General features: G+C 41.5%; 1 protein-coding gene across 1 annotated transcript in view; it reads right to left on the bottom strand.

Annotated features, from left to right (window-relative positions):
* Positions 1–1,800: 1,800 nt before the first annotated feature.
* The window catches only part of DCAF1 (DDB1 and CUL4 associated factor 1), a 69,528-nt gene continuing 52,828 nt past the window's right edge, over positions 1,801–18,500 (bottom strand). Inside the window, exons 23-24 of the mRNA XM_055342949.1 lie at positions 6,892–7,144; positions 1,801–2,763 (exon numbers count right to left, since the gene is read on the bottom strand). Coding sequence (XP_055198924.1) covers positions 2,705–2,763; positions 6,892–7,144 — 312 coding nt within the window. The 3' untranslated portion in view covers positions 1,801–2,704. The remainder of the gene's footprint in view (positions 2,764–6,891; positions 7,145–18,500) is intronic.

Genomic DNA, 18,500 nt, shown 5'->3' with positions numbered 1-18,500 from the left:
AGTAAACAAGGTAGGTGTGGCTTGAAGGCATATTGCAGGGCTTCCTGCAGATGTCTGAGAAATGCCTCGGTCACACATCAGCCAGAGGTGCCTTGTCCTGTTACGTCCAAAACTTCTCTGGGCTGTTCTTCATAGGGTGGGTGCTCAGAACCCAGAATACTACACCACCTAGCAGCATTTCCAGATATAAACCTGCTAGGAAATGTGGTTGGAGAAGATACTTCAACCTTTGTTTTGTCTGCTTTCCAGGGATAGGTGCTCTCTGGCCCCAAAAAGAACTATAGAGTTTTGGTAAAGAACCACAGCCCACTGTGTGACCCTCTTCTCAACCACTTCCTTCCTTTGGCTCTTAAGACACAGGTTCTGTGAACTCTCAGGCCTTGGCCAGCCCTAGTAGGGCAGGAGGTCAAGGCACTGGTTGATGTAGGACTGCCCCACAAAGAGAACAATTTAACTGCAGGGGTCCAGTGCCTCCATCTGCGGGTTCAGATCCTGTCTGAGGTGTCGCTTAAATGGGGGGCGGGAAATTAATCTGAGGCAAATTGTACGGGTTTCTTCTGAGTGACTCAGATTCTCAGCTCTGGTATAATAAGAAAGAGGGCTGATGTCTCCTTAGCCTCTCAGGGCGCTGCCCTAAGGGCGGGTTGTCAAGTCAACCAGAACTGCGCCTCCCTGTTGGAGGCCCCCATTGCCACCACAGAGACCTGCAGGCACTCCCAAGAGCTGTTGGCAGAGTTGAGGGAGGCAGCCAGCAGCAGCTCAGCTGAATTCATGACTAGAATAGCGTTTTTACTTCTTGACTTTTAACCTGCTTTCTTTTGATGCACCCATCCAGCACCAGCAGTCAAGGCTACTCCACTGGTTAGGTGTTAGTAACCCATTTAAGCTGAGGCATGAAGCAACATAAGAGCTGAGACCTCTGCTCTCTAAAGGACCAAGAGGTACCTGTGTGACACAGGCCCACTTCAGTGTGCGATCAGTTGTATGGTGCTCTGAAGCCCAGCAGGGCTTTGCTGGCCCCTGGTGAGTTATAGCCGTCTTGTCTTGTTTATTTCACAACCAAATTTGTCCCCTCTTCTCTCAGCAAAGGGAGAAAGTCCCTAGCTATTTGATACCTACATAATAGAAACCAAGAAGCTGTTACTTGGACAACTCGAAGAGACTGCAATCTCCTATTTATTGTAGGAGGAAAGGGTGAGGTGCGCTACGTGAAAAGGTCAGAGCATGTGGCACTTTCCCTGGCGGTTCCCCATGTTCACCAACCACAGGCTGATTTCAGAGGCCTGAGACCTGTCTAAACCCAGCCGGGCCCAGCCCCCGCTGCCTCCAAACTGCCAAAAGTGAAAAACAGCTCTGGTCCGCTGTTAACTCTACCTTGAGGAAATCGTAATGACAGTCACCCAACTAACTAGAGGTGGCCACTCCTTAGCTTTGCCAGCACCCAGGACCACTAACATGTCAGCTCCACTAGATCTGTACTGCAGAGCTGCCTTCTTTAGTCAGAACCTAGGACAGAGAGGTGTCCACAGCTGACCAGGCCCAAGCACCTCCTCCTCCACCCCAGTGTGCTTCTCGGGCACAAACCGATACTCCCTCTGGGGGAGGGCAGCAGACCAGGGTTAGACACTGTGACTAAGCTACTTTTCTCCCCAGAGTGCTTTATTTGGGCAGAATGTGTTCTCACCACCATCCTGGACTGCCTGTCGGAAGGCGTCTTCTCTACTGGCTGGGTAGAGGTGCAGGGAAAGGGACCACTGCACTTTGGTAAAAGAGAACAGGGAAAGGCCATAAACAAACAAAGACAGACTTGTAGTTTATTTTGTATTTTTTTTAAATAAATACACTTTACATTAAAGAAAAAGGCCTTTGATTTGTAATTTCCACATTGGGGAGAAAGGGAAGAAAAAAATTTTTGAAAAACTGAATCGCAAAGAAAAATAGAGGGAGTGAACTTATATCCTAAGTTCCCTCAACTCCACAAAACCAATATCCACAACGACCTTGCTGCCCCCAAACCATGAAGGTGGGTGAATCTAGGCATTTACTCAGCAAGCAATGCACTACCTTCTTCCCCACCTCTGGCACGAAGGAAAACAAATTAACCTGGCAGCATATGAGGCAACAGAACAGGTTAAAAAATCATATATTATATTTATAATAAAATATTCTTAATCCTTATCAATTTAAGAAACCACGATTTTCCTTTTCATTTAAATACGTATGTAAAAATGCCTCTATATTGTTCTTTAGACATCATTTTCTTCCATAGAAAATGAAGTGCAGGGACAAGAGACCTGGTGGATATAAGTTCATACCCTCAGTTATAAATGCCTGTTTTTTTTTTCTTTTTAAATTTTATAAAAAACTATTTCTTGTTCTTTAAGTAAAGAACGTTATACAAAGAAAATATATTGTGAAATAACCCCAGAGACATGTTTTTTTTTTCCTCTTGAGGAAAGAGCTGTCCATCCTAGGAGAAGGGGGAAGCAGAATAGGGCCTAACCCCTGTTGTCTTTTTTGTGGTTGTTATTGTTTTAGAAGGACCCTCAGATTCCAGTGAGGCTCTCTAAGCCATAATCCTCTGAATGCAGGGCATGCAGTTCCTTAAAAGACAGCCCTGGGAGAAAGGGAAAGGAAGGTGTTCTGAATTCATCTGACTCAGTTCCTCGCCTATCAAGAATGTCTTCCACATGGTGATGGCTCCTCACTCATTCAGAGATAAGATGATGTCATCTTCCAAATCAGAGTTGTCAGAGCTGTCCGCTGAAAGGTAAGAGGGAAAGACTAGGTTATGCATCAGGCTTATAGGAAGCTTTCACAAAGGAAGCACCTACATATACATACATTTATACCTAAGCAAAGTTAATCACCAGTTTCTAGAAGAAAACACACCAATTAACTCCTTGGAGCTGGCTCTGGAGAATATACTTGTTGGCAACAGTGGCCACTCCTGGGACCTCTTGCTCTTGTACCTTTCAAAAGACCTGGATGCAACACTCTCTGCCATTTAGAGGTTCTCCCTGACTGGGGGGCCCTGAAGGGACAGGGCCAAGGGAGAAATGAATGAGCCTCGGCAGCTCTTTAGCCTCACATCCTCCTCCTGGGATGGGTGCACAGACCTACCTGACCCACCTAGAACCACTAAGCAGGCTGAGCCTTAGGCAAGAATGAGATTTCTTTCAAACAACAGCTCTTAACAGAAGGCCTCATAAAGGTTTAGATGTCACCCTAGGACTCACTCCTCTGTAGTTCTGAACAGAATCAGCAGGGAACAAGTTCCCAAAAGGGTTCCCAGCATGTGGCAATACCAGAGAACAAGTACCTGGAAACTCCAGACCAGAGGCCAGCAGGCAGCAACTATGACCTCCTGGAAGGTGGCACCAGGTCTCTGGCACAGGAGGAGCCCTACACTTGACCACCTGCCTTCTCAGGCAGTGAGCAGACCACACTAAGTAATACCTCTGCAAGGAACCACTGAGGACTGAAACTAGGCAAAAGAACCTTCAAAATGAGATCGATACATCATGTGTGGCTGGTCAAAACTGGAGGGAAACATAGTACCTAGCTCCTCAGGGCTCCAGTATTTGCTGAGTGAAGGTAAGGAAAAGATGTCCGTGCCCCCTCTGATTATAGCTCAAGAAGGTGTGAAACCATTTTATAACAAGGTTTCCAGGGAAGTGGGCGGATAGACTATGAATCCCCAGGCGTGGGCTTCCCATGCAGAGAGGGACACCAGTGGCTCCACAGAATTCCCCATCAGCCTTTCCCAGACGCCTCACATTCCCAAATCTTTCATTCACCACAATCTCCTTTACAAAGAAAACTGAAACAGATAAAGAAAAATCAACAAACGCCTGGCTGTGATACAAAAAAGTCCTGGATGTAAACAAAAGAGATGTCTGGAAAAAGCCAGGACTCCTGGGACTAAGAGGGCATAAGCAGAGCCCAAAAGCTGGTGAAGAGTGGGGAAAACACACACCTAACAAGGTGAGCCCAATGGCCTCATCAGCTTCCTTGCTGCAAAACCTCCGAGAGGAAGCGCCAACAAGGGACAACAGGCACGGCGCCGTGTCCTGCCCCAGGCAGACCCCCAGAGACTCCCAGTGCTCCTGCAATCTATGATTTGACCATGCCAGACCAACTGCCTGAGACCAGTCCATCAGCTCTACGGCTGCTAAGAGTCTGAATAACTTTGCATCACATGTAAGGAGTATGAATGCAGGTGGATGAGGACCAGGACACAGTCTTCTTTACACAAATAACCATCAGGCACAGTGTTTGAGAACCTTCAGGACCGGGCACGGACTCCCTCTAGGTGGCCAATGGCTCCTTTCTCTACCTTCCTCAGCCTTTTCACATCCTCAAGTGTTAAATACCCAACTCCAGACCCTGGTCAGGGCCTCTTCTGAAAGGCCCTTTGAGACAAAGGCAGTCTAGATGTAAATAATACCTACAAAGCTTAACCTGCTGCTCTATAACATACAGGCTTTGAGAGAAGGTAGAACTGACTAGAACAGAGAAACACACAAAAGACTTTAGAGTCAAGGTGTTTTCTCTTCCTAGGGTTGGGGTTCTACATCTGAAACCAATCACTGGGGCTCTATGGGATCTGGGGCCTCACAAAGTTATGGGATAGCATGGGAGTGTGGTTTTCTATAGTCTCGGGGACTTTCATCACATCCTAAAAGAGCTCTATAAGCTCAGAAAGGTTAAGAACTAATGTTCTAGATGATTACTGCACCAAATATCAGCACACCAAGGGTACAGAGAATGCTCTTCCTGCCTGCTCTATTGTGAGCTCCTGGAGGCCTCTCTAAAACAAACAGGAATGCAGGACACACTACTAATGCCACGTCCATATCACCACCTCAATTCTAATGCCTGAACTGAAATGTCCTCAAGTTGTCAACTATTATGGCATTTTTACATCATAAATATTCCTACAAAAATAAGGTGATATTCTTGTTCATAAAAGAATTAAGCTTTTCCAGTACCTCTTGGGCCTAAAGGAAGGAATTTCCTAAAGAGTTAAAAGAGGCAGTAATTTTACAGGCCAAATACAAATTTAGTGGCTTTATATTCAAATTAAGAATAAAAAAATTAGTGATCCTCTCATGTCAGGCATACCATACTAGTGCTCTCCTACCTTGTTACTTGTAATTAAAGGAAACAGAACTTGTATCCCACATGGCACTATTCACAGATGACAAAAAGGTTCAGTAAAAACTGCCCTTTTACTCTGAATACTGTCATGTGTGCCTTGCCCTTTAATCCTTCTTACCTGGCTCTCTGACCACGGCTAGGGACAAGGCAAGTCCTCCTCCACTGAATCACCTCAACCTCCAAATATGCAAAAATGGAAGCTTGTAAACAGCAGATGAGCAGATAAAAAGCACTCACTCCCAGCCCCCCTTCCCTCCCGCCCCAGTTTCCTCAATATACAACTTTGGTAAGAGGACTTATGTAAGAAAAAGCCTCCCTTAAGCCAAATCCACCTTCAATCTTGAGGGCTAGAAGCACATGTAAGATTTATCCCAAAGAAAATGGACTTGGGTCACTGTAGAATAGAATCTTTTATACGTATGCTTAAATAAACACTATCACCCACCCTCTGCTACCACACGCAATGTACATGCACACTCTTCCTCCTACCACCAACCACCAATGATTATATGAAACAAGGATCTACTATGAAGAGCTTTAGCATAAATTGGGCCTAGGCCAGCACTCAGATTTCCTGTAAATGTTCTCTATCTGTGCTGTTCAATATGGTAATCACATGTGGCTACCAGATACTTCAAATGTGGACACAAAATGACGAAATGAATTTTTAATTTAAATTTTAATGGCCACATGTGGTTAGTGGCTACCACAGTAGGCATAATATGTGCCATAGTTGTGAGCATCATGGCCTGGTTAGCAACATGAAAATGGCTGGATATCACAGGGATTACCCCCCAGTTAGCCGGGGTAGCACAAGAACCAAGATCACAGCAAGCATTAAGTCTGTCAGCAGTGACACACGTCACAGTGATGCTGCCAGATATATCCTCTTGAAGTGGGCAGACTATAACTGCAGAAGTAGCAGACTCTTAGAGCTAGTAGCTGGTTTATTCAGGATTCATTAGCAAAGTCAGGGGACAATTTGACTTCAGAAACCTGTCCTAAAGGGAAATTACTAGAAAAATTAGAGCTTGTACTTTATAACGTAGAGGGGGTGGGGACAACAAAACAAACCAAAGAGAAACATTTGTCAGTTGGCCTTTAAGAGGGCTTAGGCAAAAGCATACAGGAAGACTCTTCCACAAAGGGGCTTTTACTTTATAACTTTAGAAAGAAGCAGGGAGGGCACCCCATAAGCAGCTGCCAATTCTGGCTCTGCCCCTTAGGATGGGGCACTTAGGTGGGAAGCACTACCTTTTGGCCTTCCATTCTAAGGCTGAGCCTCTAAAGCAGGAGTGAACAAACTAGTATCCACAGGCCAAACCAAGCCCACCACATATTTTTGTAAGTAAAGTTTTACTTCTAAAACACAGCCACAATCATTAATTTACGTCTCATCTCTGGCTGCTTTTACACTATAACAGCAGAGCCAAGGAGCTGCAAGAGATGCCATATGGCCCACAAAGTGTAAAATATTTAACTGTCCAGCCTTTACAGAAAAAAAGTTTGCCAACCTCTATTTTAAAGACAACAGCCTTTTAGTAACACAGTCTGGTAAAAGAACAGAGGATCAGAGATATGAAACTGCTTTTCCTCAAGGGGTCAGAGTGGTGAATCTATAGTTATGGGGGCACAGAACCCTTGTGTGGCTTGCTTCCTGGGAGGGTGCAGGGAAGGGACCTTCCCCTGGGTGCCAAGGTTCAGCCTCAGGGTCGGCCCTAGACTTACTGTCCCCCAGGATCAGTTCCACTTCCTCGTCTGCATCAGAGTCTTCATCCTCCCCATCCTCTCCCTCCTCTAGAAGGTTTGCTAGCTCCTCATCAGAGGGAGAAAAGTCATTGTCCCCATCCTCCCCTGCATTCTCGTTGTTGTCATCCTCCTCCAACTCCGCCTCCAGCAACTGGTCAGTGTCAAGCTCATCTAGGTCATCAGTATCATCATCATCTTCATCGTCATCTTCTTCTTCCTGTTCTTCCTCTTCCTGGTAAGAGAGCATGAGGTCCATTAGGAAAAACAGAGAGGCCTAACCCACATGGGCCACATGGGCAGTCTTTCCCTCCTTCCCAAAGGGCAGTGGAGGAAACTGTCAGTAGAGAGAGAGTGGTAATCTAGAGAATCTAATGAAGCCTGAGACAGGTACACACATGGCCCCCAAGATACTCAAAGCGCCTCTCAGATAAGGATTACTGGTCACTCCACAAAGGCATTACTGGTTACACAGCCCTTATCCAAGAAAAAACACATAGCTCATTCACAGAAGGCTCTGCCATCAACGTTCTAGGTTCCTAAATACCTAATAACAAAACCAAGGGAGCTCTTCTCTCTCTCCTGCATCAACCAAACCAAGTGAAATCAGTTGGAAAACTGGAACAAAAGCTTCTACTGGAATCTAAAAATCAGTGCTTTAACAAGACAGAGGAAGAACACAACTGCTGAGTCAATGCCTAAACCCTACAAGGTCTTGCCCTTGATCTTATAAAGAAGTAGGTAAACCTCTTAACAGTGCTATCATAAGTATCTAATGATCCAATAAAACTGACTTTATAATACAGAACATAGATATGTACATTTTCTGTTACAAGCCACACACATGAAAACACAAAGTGTGCTACACAAACTGTCCTTCCCTCCATTCTTAAGAGATCTTCAGACAGTCAGGAAAACTACCAGAAAACTAATGAAATACTGGCTGTGGGTACTGGGCTTTGTAAAGGATACATTCTAGCATCTGCCACAGATTTCAACTTTGCACTAGAATCCAAATTGTGTCTTCTGCTTGAAAGGAAACAAAGACACCCCTGTTTTGAAAAGAGTAACAGGTATTCCCAAATGTGACCATCATTCACTTATTCTTCTTCTCAAACCCCAACTGTCAACCTTGCCAGTAGCAAAAGGACTCTAATTCCTGCAATAATAAAATATAAAATTCATTTAATACATCATCATCCTAAGGAGAGTCAAAAAAGAATAAGCCCAAGATATACAGGAAAAAATAGGTAAAACACATTTTTAAAAGTGTTGCTGGGAAAAAAAAAAAGTGTTGCTGCATGCCAATCACTTAAAAACCTAAAATGTGTACTTATTTGGCCACTAGTGTTCATCATCTATAATATAAACTAGACTAATGTTCAGCAGAGAGAGTAGCCATGCTTTATGGACTTTTGATAATTTTGGAACCACCCTTTAGAGACTTTTGATACACTGTTTGGCCCAGTGACTTAGACTTTTCAACAATTTTTGGCAGCTATATGGGAAAGACTAACCCCTTTACCCAGTAAACCTAAGGCTTGTACAAATGTGTGTATGGTCCTAAACCAGAGCTTGCACGTGCTTGTATATGAGAACACACATGACAGCCTAGATCACTGTTCCACAGCCTAGGCCACATTATTACCTCCATATGGATGGCTACTAAGCATTCACTTACTGGAAAGGCATTGAGAGTGCTTGGAGGCAGTAATGACAAACTGAACCACAGACAAGCTCCTTAGCCCCTACAAGCACATCAACTCATACAAATACTAGGAAAAAGGGAGAAAGGTCAAAATTCAGGAACATAATCCAAAGTGCTTACCAGATTACAATTTTTGCCTCTCTTCAGGCATATTTTCATGGCCTTGACCAAAATTAGTTCTAATCCATTAATAAAGTACCAGTTAAAAACAAGTACACTAAAGAACAGAGTATCCATAGCCCTATGGTTCTTAAGCCTCTATGGGACAATATAATTACATTTAAAAATTAAGAGAACTTTTTTATTTTTATTTTTGATTCCGAAATTAATACACAGTTACTGATACGGATACACATCTGGCATTATTTAAAGAGTATGGGACAGGAGAAAATGCCTGGGCTTTGGGATCAAACATGCCTGGTTAGAATCTTAGCCCTGACAATTACATGTTGTGTGAACACAGGCAATTTACATGAATTTTCAATGTCCCATAACTTTTAAAGGTCCACAGCTGAGTGGGTATATAAAAGGTTACATGGTTCAAACAGGCACCTGTTAACCAACAAATTTAGGTAGACCCTTCTTTTTCACTTCTAAAAATATCAAAGCCTAGCTGATCCAGAACTGCAAAACAGCTCCTAAATCAAAAGCATTCTTAGAAAATAGGTCAATCAGGGTCTGAGCTCTGAACTACAGATAACATTCCAGATTATTACAAATCTAACCTTACCTAATCTTGTAGAAGAAATAGTTTATATATATTCATCCTGGAAGGCCATGAGGACTTATGTGACCATGACAGGGCAAGGGAAACAAGTAGGAAAATCTACCTGAATCCATCATTTTTTAAACTCCATGGTTAATGACCAATGCTGGTTTAACACGTATTTTGTTATACATGGATATGACCGTATACTCACTTTCTAAATTTTAAATCTGAAACCCGAATCATGAAACAGAGGCTCACAAGATCTGTCCAAAAAACTGTAGAATCTGGGGCGCCTGAGTGGTTCAGTCAGTTGGGTGTCTGACTCTGGCTCAGGTCATGATCTCAGCATCCCGGGATCAAGCCCCACATCGGGCTCCATGCTCAATGGGGAGTCTGCTTCTCCCTCTCCCTATGCCCCTCCACTAGTGCTGTCTCTCAGATAAATAAAATCTTAAAAAAAAAAAAAAAAAGAAAGAAAACAAAATATAGAATCTAATTCTGTAGCTCAACCCAAAAGTGAGTTTAGAAAGTAATTTTAGCAGCATTCTTTGCTGGTTTAGTTACCTAGTTGGTCACATGAGCCCCTCTCTTTCATATCTAAAGAATTAAGGAGTTGTCAAAAGTGGTTTTAAAAAAAGAAAAAAAGGAAAGAAAAGAAACTAAAAATTATTACTTAATGGAAACAAAAATCTTGCTAGAATCCAGAATTGTCTCAATTTTTTTTTTTTAAGATTTTACTCATTTATTCATGAGAGACACAGAGAGAGGCAGAGACACAGGCAGAGGGAGAAGCAGGCTCCATGCAGCGAGACCTGCAAAGAGGTGAGTGGCTCCTACTCAAATGTGATCATCAGAAGCACCTGGGAAAAAGTTTCCCAAAATACAAATTTCTAAACCATACCCAGGGTCCAGGCTAACAGAGCTAACCTTTACAAGTGAAGCTCACACAGATGGATTTTGGAAAGTTTCCCCAGAAACTGTGAAGTGCACCCCTAATGAAGAACCTCTGTATAAGTATCTTCTAATGTTCTCCTTTTCTGTAATAATATACCCTATCCACAGACTCCCAAAAACAGAACCAAAAAGGTAATTCCAGGTATTTCACTGATATTCTCTGCTACATCCAACTGTCCTGTTGTCTAGAACTTAAACAATTTGATTTTTTAAATCAGTGCAGCATTTGTTTCTAGACCATTCAAAATTCTTCTTGAATACGTCTTATTTTCAAGAGAAATAGCTTTTAGCATACATATATATATATATATTTTTTTTTTTTCTTTTAGCATATATTACCTTCAAAAATATAACCAACCTCTTAGAAAACCAAACTTCTGGTCATACTTTAAGAATAGTCAATCTAAAAATCAAGATAACTTTATAGAAATGTAATTAAAACCTGAGCTTAGAGGTGACTGAGTGGCTCAGTTAGTTAAACGTCTGCTTTCCACTCAGATCATGATCCTAGGGTCCTGGGATTGAACCCCACAATGGGTTCTCTGATCAGCAGGGGGCCTGCTTCTCCCTCTCTCCATGCTGCTGCCCCTGGCTTGTGCTCTCTCTCTAGTAAATAAATGAAATGAAATGAAATGAAATGAAATGAAATGAAATGAAATGAAATGAAATAAAGAAAGGAAAGAAAGAAAGAAAAGAAAGAAAGAAAGAAAGAAAGAAAGAAAGAAAGAAAGAAAGAAAGAAAGAAAGAAAAGAAAGAAATGAAATGAAATGAAATGAAATCTGAGCCTACTCTTCTTGACAGTTCATTCAACATGTCTTCTCTTATAAAAGTTAAACTCCTGCTTCTCTTTTTGACAGTTGTTCCTGGTGTTTAACAATCATTAAAAGGTTCATTTCAGAGTCATAAACTTGTGGTTTTTCATCTCACGGGTAGAATCTAACTCACATACATTTATAGTGGGGAGAAAAAGGTCTTTTAGGAATCAATGACCAGGCTTATAGCAGGTGTGTAATCAGTAAAGACTCTTACCATCCGCTTCTAGGCAGTGGAGAACACACAGGAAGCACAGCACACAGTGTGTCCCAGATTCCAAAATGGAGTGGAGAAAAGAGAGCATTATTCCCTTGTTTTTGTTTTTTAAATTTAAGGTTAACTATAATTAGTTGAAATGTATTGCCTTTTCAAAATCTAGAAACAATGATCAATAACTAATCTTATTTTATAATTTTCCTAAAAGCCAACATCAAAGTTGACTGAATTGATTTGTAAAAAAACAACACAAATACCAAAATTCCAATGGATAGAATGAGCTTTGATAAATGACTGGCTTATCTCTGCTTTCATCAAATGCCTGAAGGCTGGAGGACTAGCAACCTTAGGAACCAAATATTTATGGAAGCCAAATACATCATAGATGTTTTCATTCAACAATATATTGATTCCATTTGTTCCTTCTTGTTAATCTCCAAATTTACTGAAATGTAAGGGCAAAAAACAACCATTTTTATGGTATGTAAATTATATCTCAATAAAGCTTTCTAATATTTATATAGGCACTTTATGCTGGACCATTTTATCAGGTGTCAGCTGATCATTCATACTTCTAATTTTATTTTGCTAAGGTGAAAAGGCAAATTCAAAGTGTCAGTAACAGGTGCTGGCATCCCTGAGCCATATAAGTTATACCTGGGACATCTGAGGAGACCTGAGAGCAGATATCTAGACTAGGACAAAACTTTGAATGGCAAATGACTTGCAAGGAAATTAAGTCTCTAATTTTAAAATTAGGTGAAGCACACAAAGGAAAGTGAGTTAAAAATAAAATCAAGCTGGCACAGGGAAGAGAGAAATCTAATGGAAATAGTAGTAAATACTGCAAAATACTACTACTGCAAGATTCCAAGTTGACACGTAAATCAACAGAATTCAGGAGACAAAGGAAATGTGCTTAGATAGATATGGTATCTCCCACTAAAACAACTCTAAATCAAAATCAAAACGCCAAGGGCTTGAGAGTAAAACCAGATCTCTAAGGAGGTCCTTCAAAAATGCAATGCACCAGATGATCCCTAAGGACAGTGATGTCATTATGTAATGAAACAAGCCTTGAAATCCAGAAGCAATGCTAACTCACCTACATTGCCTACACAGACACATAGTCCACAATGGCCTATAGCCATTCATTAGGGCCTTCTTGAGCCTGCCTCTCTCGACCTTGGCTATTTGTGACAAGAAAGTCTCTATTTTTCCTTCCTGTACCACAGTCAGAAGTCCTAACAACTACCCTACCCAGCCCCCTTTCTCCTTCTCTCTTAACCTTACCAAAAGGAAAGTTAAACAGAAGCATAGGAAAAGAATCAAGAAGTCCCTTCCCTTAAGTTGTTCTTTTATGGTGGTCTCTTGCTTCCAGAGCCAGCCATGAGAAAACTCACTTCTAATCACTTTACGTCTGCAAGAAGAATGAGGCCAACCCTGAGAACAGCAGCCTTTCAGATCCCAAGGTGTCTAGGGCAATGCTAGTTTTACTTCTCCTGACCTCTTCCTCAAAGATAATAGGTACCACATGGACTGGATCCAGGTGACAGTCCCAAGACTATTACTGCCACTCCCTCATAAACTGCAAGGGTGTTAGGAGGGTAGGAATAATGGTATTGATAAATAAACTCCATTTCTGCTTTAAATTTACAGTACAATGTGCAACATCCAAGAAGCTTGAGACAACTGATAAGTGGTAATGATCTACAGGTGACGGGGGTAGTGATGAATGAAGCCATAGAGGATGAGATCTTCTGTACCACTGTAACATACTGACAAATAGCTCAACAACATCATCTTCTGTATCTATTCAAGGATAAACTACATCATGTTTCATGACAGTTACAGTTCAAAAGAGTATGCAGTGAGTGAGGTGACTAAGATAACAGTTGGCCACTATTAAGAAACCACCAAATCAAGGTAACCATGTAACATTTGGAGGATCTAGTAGCACTTGTGGGCTCTGCTACCAAGAAACACTACCAACATGTACAAGTTAAATAGTATAACACTCAAGAGAACATGAAGATCCATGTCACAAAGATCTCAAGTGAGCCACTTGGTTAAGCGACCAACTCTTGATTTCAGTTCAGGTCTGGATCTCAGGGTTGTGAGTTCAAGCCCCATGTTTTAGCTCCATGCTAAATATGGAGCCTATTAAAAAAAATAAAATAAAATAAATAAATAAATCCTCAAGTATCCTTCTGAAGACCTCTCCCTTTTGTCTGTATCTCAAAACTCACATGAATTTTCAACAAAACAGGCTCCTTCTCATCCATGAAACCAAGGAGATCACTGAGGACTCTCCAAGCCATGAAGCTGGAAAGCATTAACAGAAACCCCCTTCCACACTAGGGAATTCCCTAGAAGCACTGGGTAAAGTGGTTTAAAATCCAAAGCCTGTCTTTTAATAGATAAGGCATTCAAAAACCATGGTAATGGGCACCTGGGTGGGTTAGTCTCTGCCTTTGGCTCAGGTCATGATCCCAGGATCCTGTGATTGAGCCCTGCATCAGGCTCCTTGCTTTTCCTTCTCTCTGTCCCTGCTTGTGCGCTCTCTCTCTCTCTCTCTAAAAAAATAAAATCTTAGAAAATAACAACATGATACTGCTTTTAGTTTCCAAAGTGGCATGTCAGCTGGAAGTCACCATCCTAACAAGTAAAAAGCTGAACAAACTGAAAAATCAACAACTCTTTTTAGATTTGACAGAGGGCTGGGGGTCACAGGGGCACAATGCCCCCAAAATTGGAGACACCAGCAAGAAAATGCAGAAAATTGCAACTTATCAGGGCATAAATCCAAAAGGATAAACGTCCATAGGAACCAGTGCCAAGGTTGGAAAACCTGAACTATAACTGATAAATTACTAAACACAATTCTGAGGATAAATCTTCAGAGAGAAAACTAGAAAGACCCACTCAACTGGGCCCCCACACTTACGTGAATTTTACCTCCAGGAACTTGACCAGGTTTTCATAGTGAGTACTGGAGAAAAATCCCTTTGGCCTTCCCAAAGAGGGCAGAGGGGGGACCATTTTGAAATACACGAGAGCATTCTGTTCTTCTTAACAAGGCCTCCCCTTCGGAGAAGTATTTAACTAGAGGATAACCTGCTGGGACACTATCAGAGCCTAACTGATCTGGGGGAAGGGAAATATCCAAACTCCAGTCCACTGTAGCCCTCCTTTCCCTCCAAAACAAGATGGAAAAAGACTCAGAACCATGTGTGAAGTTCACAGCACAGAGATATAGACTCACTAAAACACTGAGACCTACTTATAGGACTATAAAACACTTCCCTTCCCCCACACCTTGCCACCATATTATTAAAGGCCAATTTACAGCAGGTCTTTTCACCCAGCACATCATATCCAGGTATCAAGAAAAGAAAAAAATTACAGGATGCCTGGGTGGCTGAGTTGGTGGAGCACGTGACTCTTGATCTAGGGTTGTGAGGTTGAGCCCCAGACATCAACACACGTTGGCTATAGAGATTGCTTAAAAATAAAATCTTCGAAAAAAAGAAATTTTAAGACCTACTAAAAGGGAAAAAAACAGTTTGAAGAGACAGAGAAGGCAATGGAACCAGACTTAGATATGACAGGAGTTATTAGACGAGGAATTTGAAACAACCATGATCAAGATGCTGAAGTGGCTCTCTAATGGATAAACTGGACAGCATGCAAGAAGAGATAGGCAATGGGAACAGAGAGATGGAAATTTAAAGAACCAAAAGGAATGCTATCAATTAAAAACACTGTGACAGAAATGAATGGCTTTGATAGGCTTTATTAGTAGACTGTACAAAGCTAAGAAAAGAATCTCGGAGCTCGAGGATATCTCCAAAGACACCACACCAAAACGGAAAAGCAGAGAGAACAAAACTAAAAATAGAAGAGCAAATCAAATCCAAAGCAAGCAGGGATCCCTGGGTGGCGCAGCGGTTTAGCGCCTGCCTTTGGCCCAGGGCGCGATCCTGGAGACCCGGGATCGAATCCCACGTCAGGCTCCCGGTGCATGGAGCCTGCTTCTCCCTCTGCCTATGTCTCTGCCTCTCTCTCTCATTCTGTGTGACTATCATAAATAAATAAAAATTAAAAAAAAAATCCAAAGCAAGCAGAAGAAGAAATAACAGAAATTAGAGTAGAAACCAATGAAATTGAAATCAGGAAATTAACAGAGAAAAATCAATGCAGTCAAAAAAGCTGGTTCTTTAAATATTAAAGATTGATGAAATTGGGGGCACCTGGGTGGCTCAGTAAGTTAAGAGTCTGGCTTCAGCTCAGGCCATGATCCCGGGGTCCTGGGATTGAGCCCCATTTCGGGCTCCTTGCTCAGTGGGGAGCCTGCTTCTGTTTCTCCTTCTCCCTCTGCTCCTCCCCTGCTCGATCTCTCTCTCTCAAATAAATAAAATCTCAAAAAAAAAAGACTGATAGAATTGATAAGCCTCTAGCCACGCTAAGAAAAAAAGGGGACAGAAATTACTAATATCATAAATGAAAGACAGGATACATCACTATAGATCCCATGGACATTAAAAGAATAAAATAATTCTGAGGCAACTGGGTGGGTGGCTTAGTCGGTTGAACAGCTGACTCTTGGCTTCAGCTCAGGTCATGATCTCAGGGTTGTGGGTCAAGCCCCATATCAGGCTCCACACCCCACTGTACCTCCCCCTGCTCACACACACAAAGTCTTTCTCTAATAAATAAAATATTTTAAAAATAAATAAATTAATAAAATATTTAAGAAAAAATTTTTAAAGGATAAAAGAATTCTATGAACTGTATGACCACAAATTCGATAACCTAGATGAAATGAACTGACCCCTTGAAAGGCACCATTTGCCAAAATGCACAGAAGAATAGACAATCTGAATAGGGCTTTAGCTATTAAAGAAACTTAATCAATAATTAATAACTTTCCAAAACAGAAAGCACAAGGCCCACATGGGTTCACTGATGAATCCTACTTAAACATACATATATAATATAATATTATATATGTGTGTGTGTATATATATATATACACACACACATTTATATATATATATATATATAAATTCTCTAAAATCTCTTCTACGAGAAAGAAGCAGATAAAATACTTTCTGATTCATCGTAAGAATCCAGCATTACCCTAATACCAACTCCAAAGATATTACACTAAGGCCCCCCTCCTTATCCAATAAGGATATAAGGATATGTTCCAAGATACCCCATCCCCAGTGGATGCCTGAAAACGGAGGACAACATCAAACCCTATATATATATTTTTGCTATACATGCATGCCTATGATAAAGTTTAGTTTATAAATTAGGCATAGTAAGAGATTAATGTGAATATGGTCTCTCTCTCAAAATCTGATTGTATTGTAGTCACCCTTCTTCTTGTGATGATGTGAGATGATAAAATGCCTACATGGTAAGATGCAGTGAGGTGAATGAGGCACTGTGATGTAGGCTACTAATGACCTTCTGACCATACATCAGAAAGAGGACCATCTGTTTCCAGACTGGAGTCGGCTGCAAGTAACTGAAACCATGGAAAGTGAAACCACAGAAAGTGAAACTACAGATGGGGGGCTGGAGGGTGGGGAAGGGACTACTATACAAGAAATGAAAACTACAGTCCAACATCTCTCATGAACACAGATGTAAAAACCCTCAAAAAATATTAGCAAATCATATTGTACATTGTGTAAAAAGAATTACACACCACAACTAAATAGGATGTATTACAGCTATGCAAGGCTGGTTCACATTTTAAAATCAATTAATGTAATACATTACTTCAACAGGCTAAAGAAAAAAGATCGTATCAACACATTCAGAAGAAGACTAACAAAACCCAACACCCATAACTAAAAGCTCTGAGTAAAATAGGAATGGAGGGGAACTTCTTCAACTAGATAAAGAACATCTATCTATAAAGAAACCACAATTAGGGGATCCCTGGGTGGCGCAGCGGTTTGGCGCCTGCCTTTGGCCCAGGGCGTGATCCTGGAGACCCGGGATCAAATCCCACATCGGGCTCCCGGTGCATGGAGCCTGCTTCTCCCTCTGCCTGTGTCTCTGCCTCTCTCTCTCTCTCTGTGACTATCATAAATAAATAAAAATTTAAAAAAAAAAAAAAAAACCACAATTAACATCATTCTTAATGGTAAGAAACTCAGAACTTTCCTGCTAACATCAGAATCAAGATCACTGCTTTTCAACATCATATTGAAAGTCCTAGCTAATACAGTAAGACAAGAATGGGGGGGGGAGAGGGTACAGGCTGGGAAGGAAGAAATAAAACTCTTTGTTTGAAGGTGATATGACTTTCTATCCAGAAAATCCCAAAGAACTGACAATGAAAACTGAATTAAGCCATTATAGCAGTGTTGCAGGACACAAAGTGAATTCATCATCTTTCCTAGGACAGCTTTCCTGTACACCAGCAATGAACAAATAGAAACTAAAATTAAAAACACAGTATTACTTACATTTGCCCCACTTCTCAAAATTAAGTACTTAGGTATAAACCTAACAAAATATGTACAAGATCTGTAGGAGGAAAACTACATTATTCTGATAAACAAAATCAAATAATTAAATAAATGAAGAGAGAGTCCATGTTCGTGGACAGGAAGCCTCAATACTGTCAAGATGTCAGACCTTCCTAACCTGGTATAGAAATAAATTCAATGCTCTTCCATTCAAAATCCCAGCAAGCTATGTTGCAGATATCAACAAACTGATTCAAAAGTTTATATGGAGAAGCAAACAACCCAAAATGGTCAACACAATACTGAAGAACAACAAAGTTGGAGGACTGACACTATACCAACTTTTTGTCAAAACTTACTATGAAATGACAGTAACCAAGACGGTGGTTCTGAAGAATATAGACAAATAGATCAACAGAACAGTAGAGAGCCCAGAAATAAATCTAGTCAATAGCCTGGGTGGCTCAGTCGATTAAGTGTCCAACTCCTGATTTTAGCTCAGGTCATGATCTCATGGTCATGAGATAGAGCCCCATGTCGGGCTCTGTGCTGGGCATGGAACCTGCTTAGGATTCTCTCCTAAGGGATCACTGGGTGGCGCAGCGGTTTGGCACCTGCCTTTGGCCCAGGGCGCGATCCTGGAGACCCCGAATCGAATCCCACGTCGGGCTCCCGGTGCATGGAGCCTGCTTCTCC

The sequence above is a fragment of the Nyctereutes procyonoides genome, unplaced genomic scaffold (assembly GCF_905146905.1).
Source record: "Nyctereutes procyonoides isolate TBG_1078 unplaced genomic scaffold, NYPRO_anot_genome, whole genome shotgun sequence".
Classification (NCBI taxonomy): domain Eukaryota; kingdom Metazoa; phylum Chordata; class Mammalia; order Carnivora; family Canidae; genus Nyctereutes; species Nyctereutes procyonoides.
The sequence above is the reverse complement of the archived record's forward strand: the minus strand, read 5'-3'. Positions and strand labels throughout refer to the sequence as shown.